This window comes from Pagrus major, chromosome 10 (assembly GCF_040436345.1).
Source record: "Pagrus major chromosome 10, Pma_NU_1.0".
NCBI classification, from domain to species: domain Eukaryota; kingdom Metazoa; phylum Chordata; class Actinopteri; order Spariformes; family Sparidae; genus Pagrus; species Pagrus major.
In genome coordinates, this window is record NC_133224.1 from 18,599,809 (window position 1) to 18,615,844 (window position 16,036).

The 16,036-nt window shown below is 45.2% G+C and overlaps 1 protein-coding gene across 1 annotated transcript in view; it reads right to left on the reverse strand.

Moving 5' to 3' along the window:
- kirrel1a (kirre like nephrin family adhesion molecule 1a) overlaps positions 1–15,585 on the reverse strand; it is a 33,858-nt gene extending 18,273 nt beyond the window's left edge. Inside the window, exon 1 of the mRNA XM_073474963.1 lies at positions 15,463–15,585. Within this exon, the coding sequence (XP_073331064.1) occupies positions 15,463–15,508 (46 nt within the window). The 5' untranslated portion in view covers positions 15,509–15,585. The remainder of the gene's footprint in view (positions 1–15,462) is intronic.
- Between the last annotated feature and the right edge of the window lie 451 nt (positions 15,586–16,036).

Sequence of the window (16,036 nt, forward strand, 5' to 3'; positions counted from 1 at the left end):
TCTGCTATTGTCCCACGCTGTATGATGACAAGTTGTAATTAGCTGTCCCTTGAAGACATGACACCCATACAATAGAGGAGAGGCAATCGCCGTGCCGGATTTGCATCTCACTTTAAATTTTCATTCTTTCCATCCTGTCTCTTGCTTTCATTTTTTCTCCCCCTCTCCCACTTATTTCCAAGAATCTCTCGTGCAGTAGATCATTCACCCAATGCTGCATTGTGCACCCCCCCCTCCATCCTCCTCTCCCTCCACCTCAGCCATTACCTCTCTCCATCTATTCTCTCTCTATAATGTTGTATGTCCTTTACCCAAATTGCTTTGCTTCACTCTCTGCTTCTCCCTCTATATGTATGCATCCCCACTCGCCTCCTTCACTTTGTACATCTATAATGCTGTCTATGAATGTCCTTTTGCCTGCACTGATTTTCCTCCGCCTCTCCCTCTCCCCAGCATGTACGCGCCTCCTTCTTTCTATATACATATATAATGCTGTATATGTCCTTTTACCCATAATGCTTTCTATTTCTGTGTTCCTCCTCCTCGCTGGTTGGAAGGGGGTTAGAGGCGGACTGTCACAACTCATTTATCACATTAAATATCAGCCCTCCAGCACTTTCTCTCTCCCTCTCTTCCTCGTTCCCCCGTTCACCCGTCGCTCTCTTCTCTCACTTTTATCTTCCTCACTCCCTTTTCTTCACCTCCTACCATTTACATCTCTCCTTCTCACTTGTCCTCTCCACTTTTTTTTTTTATCACTTGTTTCCCCCCTCTCTTCCCTCTCTCATTCCCTCACACTTCTCCCTCTGAGCCCTCCAGCGTTTTTTCTGAAGGTTCCCATCTCTCTCACTTTTTTTAACAAATGCCATATGCCTCTGCGGCCAACCTCCCACTCCCCCCCCCCACCCCCCACCCCCCGTCATGACCCTCGGTCCCTATCTCTCACGTTTCCCCTCCCCTTTCCTGTACACAGACATGCACTCTCCCCCTATCATGTCAGATTTGGTGTGATTTGCAGAGGTACAATATGCCTGATAATACAAAAGGAACCCAGTCATGCAAAAAGATTTCCTTACCAATCACAACAATGGCTTCTGACAGTGCAGCACATTAATATTCTGAAGATAAAGGAGATGTGCGAGGATGCACGGTGAAAAGGGAATCAGATGCAGATGGAGCTTTGCAGCATGCATACCTAGAATAATTTTAGCACTGAACCGAAAAAAGAAAAAAACACAGCGGCCCTTAATTTGCTCCCTGAGGAACACCCAAATAAACTGGATTAATAAATGAAGATAAACAAAGCAAACAAAGCAACGATTGGCTATGAAAGGCTGGAAGTAAAATCATCACATACAAGTCACAAAGCCTTTCACATTACGAAACGAGACAAGAATGCATGCTTTTACCAGCCAGCTACCACCAATAGCTCAACGCTGAAGTCAGTACAGAAGTGCCCTAGTTAAATAATTCTTTGAATGGCCACTACATGCTGGCTTGGAGATGACTATTACTATAACTACAGCCCATAACTACAGTATATAACAGCAATACAAAGACAACATATTCCTTACATGAGAATTTAAGATCTGCTTAGTTCATTTGACTTCTTTTCGTGTGTGTTTTGATTGAGATTTTGAACATGATGAGGACATCAATCACACAATATGTCATTTTGCTGATAGAGGTCTCAGTTAAAATGAAACAAAAGACATAAGTGTGAAATGTTGTCTTTAGTGTTAAACAGACAACATTGCTGGGAGAAATATATCAACGTGATTCAGGCAGAATTGTTGCACAAATGAGGTAATGTATAGAGGTTATATTCATGTAATGTTTAGTCACAGTCCTGTCCTAATTGGATCTGACTAAGAACCAGGGGACATGCTGTGTCTAAAGCATGGTCTGCTTTATTGTCCATATACTCTCAGTGGGGCCGTAATGTACATAATGAACAACATGCTGTATTGAAGAGGACTTGAAACTAGCAACTGAGGCCACAAATTCATCAGGAAACTGTTTACTGAGGTAATAAATCACATGAGAAGTAGAGTTATTTGATCATAAGCTCACATACAATCTGAATTCTTTCTGAAACCAGTGGCGTCGCCCTCTGCTGGCCTTTAGAAAGAATGCAGATTTAAGGCTCTTCCACATTGGTTTCACTTTTCAGATATGCAAGCTCTGTCAACTATTTATGTGAATATCTAATATAACAGAGAAATCACCCTTATCTTAACAACTAATAATTACAGCCTGACCGATATACAGTTTTTGGGGGCCAATGCCGATATTAGGGTGTAAAAAATTCTGATATCAATATACCGACTGATATGCACAACTTTTTTGTAGTGATTCCTCAATTGTGGTTATCAAACACTTGTGACCAAGTGTGTAATGGAGGCAGGATATTCTACAGTTCAACAATAAACTCTGTTGTCTAAAAAGGCACCAGTGAACTTCACTGGAAATTTAAGATTATTATAGAGAATTATAAATCAGTCCAAGGATCATTCTCAGCACTGTGTTCTTTAAAACCAAAAAGTGTTCATACTGGCCAATTTCAACATCACATCAGCACCCTGGTATGCTGTGGTTGCGCTGGCCCTAATTCGTGAGCCAGATCCAACATAATTTTGTTCTGCTGTGTACCTGTCTGGTTTATAGCCTGAATGACAATAAAGATGATCCTTGATCTTTAATCCATATATGCAGATACTGATATATCTGTGATAGGCCAAATATAGACTGAAGGTATCGGCCAACAGATATATCCGTTGGGCTCTACTAATAATTTCATTATTTGTATTTTTTCAAGACTGAAGCCTGCACACAGCACTGACATATCATCAGTTTATTAAAGAGAATCTGTCAGCAAACAACTGCATATTTACACATTCAGTGAATACAGAGTGATATAAACATTAATTTGGAATAGAGCACGACCAATTCAGATTTTTTGGGGGGGCTGTTACCAATATTATTGTTCTGACATTGATATATCAGCTGATTTCTTTACACTTTATTCTATATACAGAATATACACTGACATGATATACGATATACATAGAACACATATTTTGCAATGATCCTTTAAATGTTGTTAATGGAGTCAGGATATTTTTTATAAGTTTTACAATAAATTCTATTGTCCAAAATGACATCAATTCACTGAAACAGTCAAGACTTTTCATATCAGCACATTTCAGACAACAACGGCTTTTTTTACTGAAACAGCTGTCTGCTGCCGATGAAAACAATGCTGATGAAAGTGGTGGAGTAAACTGAAACAGAAGAGTTGCAGGCTGTGAAAACCAAAATAATGAGTTGGTAATTATGAGATGATGGGAACCATTGTAAATATAAAAAGTGTGGATTATAGCTATATGTTTAAAACGTGTATAATGCTCCATATTGTGCAGACAAATTAAAAAGGATGCTGGGATCTGTTATCTCACATGATTATTTTGTCAAGATTTTATGGGAAATCTAGAAAGAAGGTGCAGTATATAGCAACTCGCATCCGTCTAATGCCAATTACTGGAATGTACAGTGTGGATTTACAGCATCTTGGAAAGCTTGAAAAGCCATTTCTCAGACATACATGGGTGTAAAGAGAGTTTAGCCGGGTTTAAAGTACCCCGCAACATTGACAGTAGCCCGAGGGCAAGCAAATCCTCTCCTCCACCACCTCAGATATGCTAGCTGGAGGTATTCCCTCAACTGCCTCAGTAAACCACAAACATAATCCAAACTGAATACTCCTGAGTGGAGGCTACACAATCTGTGGAGAAAACACCCATGCAAAAGGCTGAGGACTGAAAACACTGACTCATTTAAACATGTGCTCATCGCCTTCTGATTTCCATATTACCCAGTTAACACTTGTCAACATGAGTGTATGTGCTTGCGGGTGTGTGTCTGTGTGTTTTAAGAAGGAAAGCTACGCGCTGAGAGCAGTCGGAGCAAAGGCAAGACAGGAGAGTGTATGCAAGGGAGCTTGTATTCTTTCATTATGTGGGTTATGCTGCAGTGACAAATTTAGAGTGTGTCCTGATTTCCTTGAGTCACTGATCCCCAAGATACCACCGGGAGACTCCGAGCACCCTGTCCACACACAGACCACGGTCACAGAGCTGTGACCATGACCACATGCACATGGACACACACACACACGCAAACAAAAACAGGCAGCACTGATGACCTAACCTTCACCACATGGGCTAACCATATCCTCTCAACACACACACAAACACAACCGCTGTAAACCCCAAACATATAATCGACACGTAGAGGCGGTTTCCGGAACATGGATTACACCACGACTCGGACTGAAAGTGTCAAGGCAGAGGAGCATCTCCATCTCCATTGGGAATGGGTCTCAGTTTAGTCTAGGATTAAGTACGGCACTAGTCAAAGTTTGGAAAGGGATTAGGATTAATCTGGAGCCTAGGACAACAGCCCCTGCAGACACTGTGACACCAACCTCGGCTTGTCAAAGCACACACAAAGCCAAAGGCGAGCACGCACAGCTTCGCTGGGTGACTCACCAAAAGCATGGCCACACGCCGCCATAGTGTGAACCACCACAGCAATTTAGCCCGAGAGCACCTCTCGCACCACGCAATGGTGTTTTAATAGCAAGGTAATGAACCGTCAATTTGTTGCTGAAAATTACTGAAAGGGTATATGCATGCAAAGATGTTTGGAGCTATTTTTAGTAAGTGTGCTGCTCATATGCCCTGCATTTCTTAATTTGACACACACCCTGCTGTTAGGTGCTGAATGTCAAACCTTGCTTCAGAGCTTTTAAATACAGTCTCGCCTCGCCTTTCTGTACGGGACAGGAGACGACGTTGGAAGTGATGCCATGCAGCAGAGAGTTCTGGGAAAGGTTCACTGGTGGCATTCAGTCTCAATGCATCAGATGCTATTAAATCAAATGGCATTTGTATGGATTGTTATGCATCGATCTAATTATCTTTGTGTCTGGCCCGCTCCCCGTACCCCTCTGTCTGTACCCCTCCAACAAAGTCCCCCTGCCTTCCTCTCCCCTCGCTCCTCTCCAGCCAATCCCGCGCTTCGGCTGGATCACAGACTTGCGTCACCATAGCAACAGCTGACGTGTAAAGTAACTGCCCAAAAAAAAAGTTTTCTGTACGAGCGTGTCTGTGAGCGCACACGCGTATGTGCATCTGTGTGTCTGATGAAACCCTCCCTTATGCTCGGTACACCCATTTCTATGAAAAAAACATTTTTCAATGACCTCATCCTCCCTCCACCTATCCAATTAATAGTCAGGCGGCTGCACTGGTCTCTCATTATTTCTCTCTCTCACCCTCCCTCCCCTCTCTCTTCACTGTTAGTCAATCCGCTCCAAATTGATTTTGTTATCAGTCTAATTCCATATCGCCGCCGCGTGTGGCCGATGTGTTGGTGTTATGGAGGGGCTGCCTGACAATGAGATGCAGGAATAGGAGAACAAAGGGACGGCGAGGTCCACAGACACAGAGCTGTGAAGTGTGATGGAGGAGGATGACATCATTGTTTCAGGACAAAGTTGCAGCCATAGGAGTCATGCGGCACTGACTCACCCTCCTTGTTTTTGTGTATATGACTGTACATACGTCTTCACGTCAGTCCATCAGTCAGTCCGCACGCTGGCTGATCCGTCGTTGTCAGTGTTTTCATGAAACCCTTCGGACTTTACTGCTCGAATTCTCTTTAATTCAGAAGACTTCAAAAAACACAAATGTTTGTTTTAGCTTTGAAAAGCTAACTTGGAGATTTTAAGTTTGAACGTAGTACCACACTGGCATTGTTAATGTATACGTGCACTATGTGTGCATGTAGCCTACATTTTATAAACCAGGGCTCCAGACTAACTTTTCACACTGGTTGCACTGGTGCGCCTTACATTTTCATTTATTTGCTCCAGCACATAATTTTTGTGCACCCAGCAATTCATTTTAATCTAATTTCTTCACACATTATGCAAATGGTTGTGAAGAGGAATAAAAGAAAACGATTTTACTTAATTTAAATCACAAATCACCACAATCTTCAAATATTTTTATAGGCTTCATTGTTTTTTAATCTGACCTGCTAAATTTCAGGCGCGCCAGTGCGACAAATGACAAGGTTTAGTCACACTTGACAGATTTTTGGGTGCATGTGCGACCAAAACAGTCGCACCGTGAAACCTTGTAAATATGTTCATGGTGTATGCACTATATAATTTATGCAGACCTGCAAGAAAGGCTGCATCTAATGAGTATTTCCATTTGGATTAGTAGGCCGATTATTTTCACAAGTGATCGATAATTGTTTAGTCTATAAAATGTCAAACATTTTTGAAAAACGCTCATCACAATTTCCTAGAGCCCAAGACATCGTCTTCAAATTGCTTCCTTTGTCCGACCAACAGTCCAAAGATCCAAAGACTCTTCATTTACTATCTAAGATAACAGGAAAAAGCAGCAAATGACATTTTTGCTTAAAAAATGACTTAAACAATTCAGCGATTATCGACATTGGCAATTCGTTTTCTGTTGATCGACTTATCGCTGTAGCTTGACATGCAAACAACAATTATTTCCATTTTTCTGCTATAGTGGAAAAAAGTCCCATTGCAATTTCCTTAATTCCACTTGACATCTTCAAATTGCTTTTTGTCCAACCAACAGTCCAAAGCCCACACATATTCAGTTTACTATGATATAAAACAAAGAAAAGCAACAAATCCTCATGTTTCAGGAGCTGGAAGCACAATCTTTCAGGATTTTTACTCATTCATCAAAACTGCTGTCAATTAATGTTCTAATAGGCCAACCAATCAATAAATCTACCAATCGTTTCAGCTCTAAAGTGTATCCACATAGTACACGAGTGTGCGCAGTCTCTCCCTCTGTTTGTCTGGCTGTGGGAACTCTACCACCTGTGCCTGCCTTCTCTCAACAACATGGCCGCCTGGCAGGATGGCCATAATAACCCGTCACCATGGTGACGGCGCTATAGGAACAAACGAGAGACATAGATGGAGAGACGAAGCAGGGAGTGAAAGGAGGCGACCCACTGAGCCCGCTGACAGCATGTCACTCAAACACAAAGGTGACTCCTGGAGGTGGGGACGGAGCGGAGGGAAGATCAGGGCAGAGGGGAGAAGGAGCCAGAGAGAGAAAGACGCGGAGACTCCTTCCTTTGTTTGCCGCATTGTCCGCCCGCTTGCTCCCTTCCTCTGTCATCCTACCTTGCCGTCCTCCCCCTTACTAGCAGCCAGCGACCTCGCTCTTTCTTCATGTCTTTTGTGGCCTTGCCCCCTTCTCATTCCCCATTCACTTCCTTTTGTCTGACAAGCATCTACTTATAAATGACCACTCCTCCTTCCTCCCTCCACCTACCACCGTATTCCCTTCTCGGGGCTACCTTTCCACCTTCAAGCTTCTCTTCCCCTCTATCAGTCCTCCCTCTCCTTCCGTCCCTACATTACTATCAAAATGGTAGCTGTGGAAACACGTTTATTTGGAAATGGCGGGAGGAAAATTACTCCTGCGCTTTGTCTGTCGATTTCGATGCCGCCGTGTGAATGAGAGTGCATATGCTCCTGTGAAGGTGTGCACTCAGTTTCTATGAATGTGCGTGTTTGTGCAGTGGGAGTGTGTGTACGTGTGTGTCCCATTCTCTAGGGCTCCTCTCATACATGCATTTCACATCTGAAGAGTTTTATTTGTACCAAACCTCTGTTACAGACATTGTTACCATGGCTACAGCCAGCGAGGACCACTGACACAATGACAGACACAGTGGCCATGGCAACCCTGGGATCAGTGCTGGGTAATATGATAATTCATGGATGAGGCATCTGACACATTACGGGCACATGAATATGCTCAAGCGCTGGAAAGCCGGCCCGTCGCTGGTAATCCACGAGCCTTTGTGCGGCCAACATGCCGAGCGGCTGACAAAGAATACTCTGCTGTAACCAAGGGTGACCAGAACTAACAATAGCCGTCCTCTGGATAAGCTCGAACAAGGGGATACATACATATCAAGCTGCTACTCTGCAGCAGTGTGCTGTGCAGCTCGTGGCGCAGGGGTCGCCACAGAATTCAACTGGCACAATCGATATCATAATGAATCGATAATTCGCGGCAGCGGTTCCTCATTGATTTTGGGCAGCGACCCATTCCTAAAGCCACTCTGCCTCCAAAGGCCACGTGATCTAGCAAGTAAACATCAGCGCCGTCAACTGTGACAGCTCTCAGATGGTCAGCCGATCCACCTCGCGTTACAGCACGGCATGGTAATGGAATCCAGCAGGACTATTTTACAAGCAGCGTCCCATCGATAAATCTCCTCCTCCAAGGTCTGCGTTAATTCAATCCGGTGCAATCTAATTTTATTGGTATGTACTGTAGCTCCTCGCAATGTCATCTGTCACAAACCATCCAATAAAAGCCCGGGGCCTTGACCTCCTACAGTGAAGCAATATTCATACAGAGCGCCTCGCCAATATTACCACCAGAGCATACTGTCGCTCTGAAGAGGAGGCTTCTCTGTTGATAGCAAGAACACTAAATGACTAGAAAGCAAAGTGAGTGGGGTGATAATAAATCTGGGTTGAGCACTGTAGACTTTTAATTTGAAAGCCTTTGGAAAGCATTAGAAAAATACAGTGCAGCTTGTCTAGCAAGTAAGAAGCATTCTCTCATGAGACAAACATGCACCAAAATCTTACACAGTGAAGACTTCTACTTTTTCAAATCAAAATACCTTATGTCCAAAGGTGTGTCTGCATAAGTCCATGGCCTTGGTCTAGTGCTGTTGTTGTTCCAATTAAGGGTCATGTTGATGCCACAGCACACAGTGATATTTTAGACAATGTGCTTCCAACTTTGTGGAAACGGTTTGTGTTTGTCCCTGTCCTATTTCAACATGACATGTGCACAGTGCCAGGTCCATAAAGGAATGATTTTCCCAGTTCAGTGTGGAGGAACAAACTGACTCCTGACCTCAACCCCATCATAAAGCTTTGCTAGGTCGCAACACCCAGCATCAGTGTTGGGGGCGGGATGTGGTATCGAGTCTTGTACTTGGACTTGAGTCGACTCGAGTCACTGTTATGAGGACTTGAACTTGGAAGTTGAACTTGACTTGGGACATGATGACTCTGTCATGATGACTCTGTCTCTGTCTGTGTTTAGTTTTCAGTTTCGCTTTTTAGCTTTAATTTCTGTTGATTCTGTGATTGAGAAGAAATTAAGAAATGTATGACATTTGTTATTAAGTTGTTGTTGCACAGCTAAAATTAACTGGCCAGTAATATTATTAGACAGGTACGTATAAGTTGTCTGTTCTCTTTATAAAGATACTGCAGGTAAGGGCCCTGCCACACTAGACTGACAGTCAGTGATTAGCCAATGTCAGGGCCATCTGTGAGCTTCTGTTTCTTCTTACAACTTATCAACAGCCTGGAGTCTTCCGGTTTTGCTTTCTGAATGACGAATACAGACTACTGCCAACTGGTCGTATGAAGAGGTATTTCCTCTCACGCAGGCACAGAACGTATAAGCTAGTTGGCCATCGCCTGCGGTGTTTGTGGTGTGTTCAAGTGCAGCTTATTGGCCGAGACACAGGCGATGTGAGGCACCGCAACAGTCAGCCTTCACCAACACTCGTTCTTCACTGATGGTTTGGTGTGTCTGGGCCCCAAGACTGCACTATCTTGGGGGGACTTGACTTGGGATTTGACGTTCGTAAACACAGCACTCCACTTGAGTTGACTTGACACAGCCTGTGACTGGAGTGGGGAGTGGTATAAGCATATTAATGCCCGTGGTACACATACTTTTGGCCATGTAGCGTGTATCTTTCCTTGATCAACTCTGTATCTCGATCGACTTGACATGTCTTGTTAAGATGTAAACTAGGCAAAGCTGAATCTGGAACTGAACACATGGGTAAACTGAATGACCCTCGAGGGTACCATATCAAGTTGGCAGTGGCAGTCTGAGAAAATAATGCATATGCACAAAATGGTTTTAATGACTGGACTTCAAAGCCATTGATGATTATTACTACTCAGAGATGGCTCCCTCATTATTTGTAGTCTGCAACAATTTAGCCTGCAGGCTGTTTTATTACATGACGAGGGGACGGCGAGCGCTGCGGTGCTGTGGTAACCGATTTAGTTGGACGGCTGACCCTAATGTTGTTATCGTAGAGGGAAGATGGATGGAGCAAGTCGAGTCCCCCCCCCCCCCTCCTCCGCCCTGTCCCCGTAGAGGAGCAGAGACTGGGAGAGCGGAGAAATGAAGTGACATCATCAGCGTCAGACACATTCCTGCGGAGGGAGGGGGCGAGGGGCAAGAGGAGGAGGAGGGGGGAAGAGGGAAGAAGAGGAGGAGGAGGAGGAGAATGTCCCAAAACTTTTGAGGTTACAGGACCGACATCCCCCCTCCCCCATCCCCTTAAACACACACACACACGCATCCATTCTCTCTCTTTCTGTTTTTGTGTGTACGCATGTTTTCCAGTGCACGTCAGTGTGTGTGTGTGTGTTACAGTACATGGGCTCCTCTTCCTCATCATGTGCTCCCTGTTTTAATTCATGTGCTTCTCCTCCTGCCCCCTCCCCCCCATACCTCCTCCCCCTACTCATACCACCCCCCTTCCCCTCCCCTCTTGTCTTTCTCTCTCCACCGACCAGAGGAATGCAAGAACCACATCTGGAACTTATTAGACAGCGAGCAAGAGAGAAAAGGGGTAGATGGAAAGAGAAGGAGAAGTAATGGTGGTGGTGGGGTTGGGGGCTGGGGGGGGAGTAGAAGAAGAAAAACGGAGTCAGACTGAAAAAAAAAAAAAAAGGAGTCCAGGAGGGGACAGAATGAGAGGAGGAATGAACTTTGGTAAGCAGAAAAGGGCTCATGTTGGGAGGGAAAGTCAAAGAAGCGAAAAAGAAAGTTAGCAGCAACACCGATTAATGCCAATTAACCTCAGCGGGGACGGGGGCAGGAGAAGAGCTCGGCTGGCACCTTAGATGTGGGTTCAATCACTCCCGATTCCAGCGCAAATGTAGCCTTTGAACCGGCCTCGACCATATTCTGTCTGAATGAGCAGCTTCACTGTCCCCACTGAGGGAGCAGTCAAGCCTGAGTAATAGTCCCTTTCTCTCCGCCACTGGCCTCCCGACCACTCCTCCTCCTCCTTCGTCCTCGTCCCTCTCTCCTCTCTCGCGGCTCGCTTTTCTTTTCATCCAGCACGCCCTCCACCCTCACTACAATACTGTCCCCCCCCCCTCCACCTCACCACCTCTAAAACAAACACAAAAAAAGTCTAATCACTCTCGATCAAGCTTCACCCACCTGCCCGCAAGACTAGCCCCTCTTTGTCCCCCTCTCCTTCTCTCCCAACTTTTTTTCTGTAACCCGCCCCACCCCCCTCTTCTCCATCACCCCAAATTGGTCCTCGCTGCAGAATGTGGCCGTGCAGTTTGGGAAAACAAGGCCAATAGATTCAGTCAGATGTGATAAAGTGTTCCTCTCTTGCTTGGGGGACTCTGCATAAAGAAACATTTTTAAGGGGATGTTTTTTTTTCCCTTCTTCTTTTTATAACTTAGATGCCCCCGGCCTGTCAAACACAATCAGATTATGGGGCCTTTAAATCCTCGGGCTTCACTAGAGGAACGCTCGTGTAGCTGTTGAGGACGCTCAAAGGAAATGTTTACACTTTTTGGATTGAATTTATCCCTTGTCACAAGTTTGATAATCTGATGGATTCTTCTGTACCCGATCAGGTTTTTACTGGATCATCTGAAAGCATGTGAGCGGCTTCTTTTTTCTCCGAGCGCCACTTCAAAAAAGCTTTATAGGACACTCGTGTCCAGAGGAATGCCCCCTAAACAAACATATCAACAGAGAGAAGCAATCAACATGTCACACATTGACAAACACCCGTCGGGACGGAAATGCCAAGAATTTGTTGATTGAACAGAACCCAATGGGGAACAACAGGCGTGGATGTACATTATAACATTACGGGCTCCCTTCCCAGATTGAGCTTTCCAACTGGTTCAATGATTGCTTTCAGTGGCTGATGTCAATTAGAGATGCTTTTCGGTAAATAGGCTTCATTCAGATCCCGTTAAAACCATGACCCGAATTCGCATATTAACGGTAGGATGCTCCGAAGCCACATCTCACTCGCTGGGATTTCGAAAATTAAAAACAGACTTCTGCCTCGCTACATATGTCACTCCAGATCTACACTCTGAGCCGGAGAGGGTTCACTGTGGCACCGCAAAATGGTTCGTTAGCCTTGAAACCATGGCAGAACGCTTTCAGAAAGGTTGGCGGAGCTATAAATAGTTCTACAAGTGGCAGTCCACGACATCCTCGTTGGAAGTTTCTGAAGATGGCACTTTTTTTTTTTTCACGCAGCCACAGTAGCTGCTACTGCTTGACTTTAATCTCCCAGAGCCATTATCTGAACAGAAACAAGTTCACCCAAGTACAGTGTTAGTGGTTATTACAGCCCCCATGTGTCCTCATCCTTTTGTTACCAACTTTAGTGCTTGAATTTCTCCAAATCTGCATGAGCTTAATGAGACGACTGTGTGAGATTAGCTCAGGCTAGTAGCTACTCAGTTCTTTCTTTGTGAGGACATAAAACTCATCGCTTGCTGTGTGATAGCAGATTTCTTCCCCGGCAAATGGAAAAGATTTCATGTACTAGCAAGATCTACAGCCACTGTATATGAATCAGTGGTAGAGAGTGGAAATATCTGAATTTATTTGGATGCAAATGTCAGATTATTTTTTTGGCAAGAATGCATGAAATGTTGTAAATCTTTAAGGGTGTTTTAGTACAGTGCTGGATTCTTTATGAGGCCCCCTAATTCAAACTATTAAATCCCACTTTGTGTCATTAACATTACACATTTAGTAGTAGAACCACTACTTTCCTGATCAAACAACCCCTTAAGGAACCCTTCTTTTTCTGAGTGTAAAAGCCCCCCGAATGTGTCTGACTCTTCCAAGCGTCTGAATATTTTCTTTGCTGAGCACAACACAGGAATCCGTCTGAGGTCTATGATTCACAGCTCGGCTGTGTGATTCAGAGCCGGAGCGTACAGTACAGGCAGCAGCAGCAGCAGCAGCAGCTCGTGGCCTCGGTCCGCACCAAAGGACAGAGGCTGACAAATAGTACACCTGCACTGGAGCCTTTGTCCGAGTCAGCATTTGGGCCCCGCGTTTGGGCTAGAAGTGCAGTGCTGCAAGTCCAACCTCAAGGCCTCCTGCTCATTATGAAGTTTAAGGAGTGTGTTGGCAATGATTGATTATGCAGTAACACTTAACAGCTGCGTTAATGGCGGTGCTTGCTTGGGACTTATTACCAGGTTGGTATGTAGATACAAGGCTGGGATACTAAATCAATCCCTCCAGTGTGCTGTTGCTTCTGTAGTTAGTCCTTTTTGCATTGAATCTAAATAACTTAAAAACATTCAGATCCACCAAAGCTTTAATTAGCCGCTCCACTAATAACCATCCAATCATTAGCACGAGTAGGCAATTACATGTGTGCAAATTGCAGGCCATGAAATACTGTTTTACTTGTCTAATGAAGAGATAAGAGTCTGGGAGCTCTTAAGGAAAAATGCTCTTTCGAGGTGATATTCCTTTGAGCAGTGTCTGGATTATGTTTACTCCTCTTATGTTTTCAAACCCAAAAATGCATAAAAAACCACAGCGCATCATTTGAGACCTCACATTTATTACATCATTTTTAAATCTTACAGAACAAAATGCGGCCCTCATGCACAGCCTGCTAATCTCGTCTTCGGGAAAGCCTCCGAGAGCAAATATCTTTGTGTTTGAGAGCCCCAACATGGAGTAATAATGGATTATACAGTTGTAACAGAGCTACAACAGACAATAGAACACATGGCTTCACACATTAATAGGCGATCTGTGTGTCTGTGTGTGTGTGTGTGTGTGTGTGTGTGTGTGTGTGTGTGTACGCACGTCTGTAAGTGCATGTGTTACTGAGCTTGTCATGTGGACTGAACGGTTCATGAGTGGACAAACAGTACAAAGAACATGTGGCATTAACATGGGGGCTCGATGGATTGAAGGAGGAGGGGGGGTTTGTTTATTGCCATGATTGCCACATTGTGTCGTATGTGGATCCGTAGAGCATCCTCCTTACGGTATGTGGATGTACGCGTCTGCCTGAACCTTCAGCAACGCACCATGGGTGGATGCTGAGCACGGCTGAGCGATACAAAGCCTGGCAGACACGGTGACATCATCCCTTTCCATACCTTCCTCTCCACGAACACGCCCCCTACCTATGATGAAGTGGTCGGCTGAATGGACGGCCGTGCACGCTCCCGGTCAGCCAAGGTAGACAATGGGAGGGGGGAGAAAAAAGGTGGTGGTGGTGGGGGTTGCGGCGTATGTGTAAAAATATGCCTCGATCAAACAGGTAGCTTATAGAAATTACAACCATCCTCCTCCCCATCCCCATCCTCCTCCTCCTCCACCTCCCTCAGCCTCCTGTCTCCCAGCAACTCGGCTACAGCTGTGATTATCATAAGCCAATAGCCTACCTGGCACCCCACAGGTATGGAGGGGGAACAGATGCATGATGCTGCTGCTGCACATGCCTCATTGTGCTGGTGAAATGCACAGAGGTAGGCAAGAGAGGGGGGAAATGGGCTTTGTGTCAGGCACACAGGTAGGACACCAGGACAGGAGCAGCAGAGGGGGGTGGGGGGCTACATAAGCTGCCTTTCACTACAGGATCACTACAGGGGCTGGTAGCACTGGTCTCATTGACTGACAAGCCATTCAGATGCGATAGCAGCGTGGTAGTGCTGCTGGCATGTAGAGCAGCGCTGGTCAATCACTGTCATTCCCGTCACGTCCTCAGCGCCTCACCACGGCCCGTCTGAACAACGGCACCGCACCGCACCGCACCGCACCGGGGGTTTGTCATAAGCAAAAGGTCATTTAGGCCGCGTGCACCAGTCATGTTCCAAGTTGGACGCACGCACGCGCACAGCCCAAACGCGTGCAGAGGCTCGCGACAATGATCATTAAAGAAAAAAAAAAAGAAAGAAAAAAAAAGTGCGGTGATCCATCGCTGCGGTGCGGACACGCAGTCACACGCGCACGCTCTCTCTTTCTCTCTCACACACACACACGTAGCTGCACGCGCGCGCACACACGCCTAAGGTGATCCATTACTGCGGTTCATATGGGAATGCTATGAAATCATGTTATATGCCTTTCTCTTTTTTCTCTCCCCGGCACACACACACACACACACACACACACACACACACACACACACACAGGGCTGTGTCTGTCCTCGAGCCTCTGTAGTTTCACATAATATCACATCTGAACGCTCCTCGCAGTGTACCGTGCGCTAAGAGAAGAGAGAAAACGCAGCCTTACCAGTTTGAAAACTCAACAGCAAACTCAGGAGCAGCAGCCTCTGCATGGTTCAGCCGACCAATAAGTCCGTTATTGGCTCAAACCTCCGTGAGGACAGCATCAAAAAGCGGGAGTTTGCTGACTTTAGTGACAATTGTACAAAGAAGAATAATCCTCCTGCGTCGTCCCCCGCTCGTTTGTCCCCTGACTCGGGCTGGACTCGTTCAGCTTTTACACCATTTCACTGCTTTTTTTCCTCCACCTCTCTCTCTCTCTCTCTCTCGCTCTCTCTCTCTCTCTCTCTCGCTCTCTCTCTCCAGCTACAGTCCGCTCTCTACTCCACACTGAGGCTGCAAGCTAGCAGCGACGACACGACGAACTTCCGGTCAGTCTCTTCAAAATAAAACCCACTCTGAAGAAGACGCTTAACGTAGGTAGAGATGAGTTTCTTTCGAATTACAAGTTATAGTAATCTATGTTGTAAATGTAATATTCACATGATACTGATAATGTCTTGATATGGAAATTTACATTTTTCTTTAAGAACGTTTCTTTCAAAATAAAAGCTTCCACAGATTTTTGTCTTAAAACCATC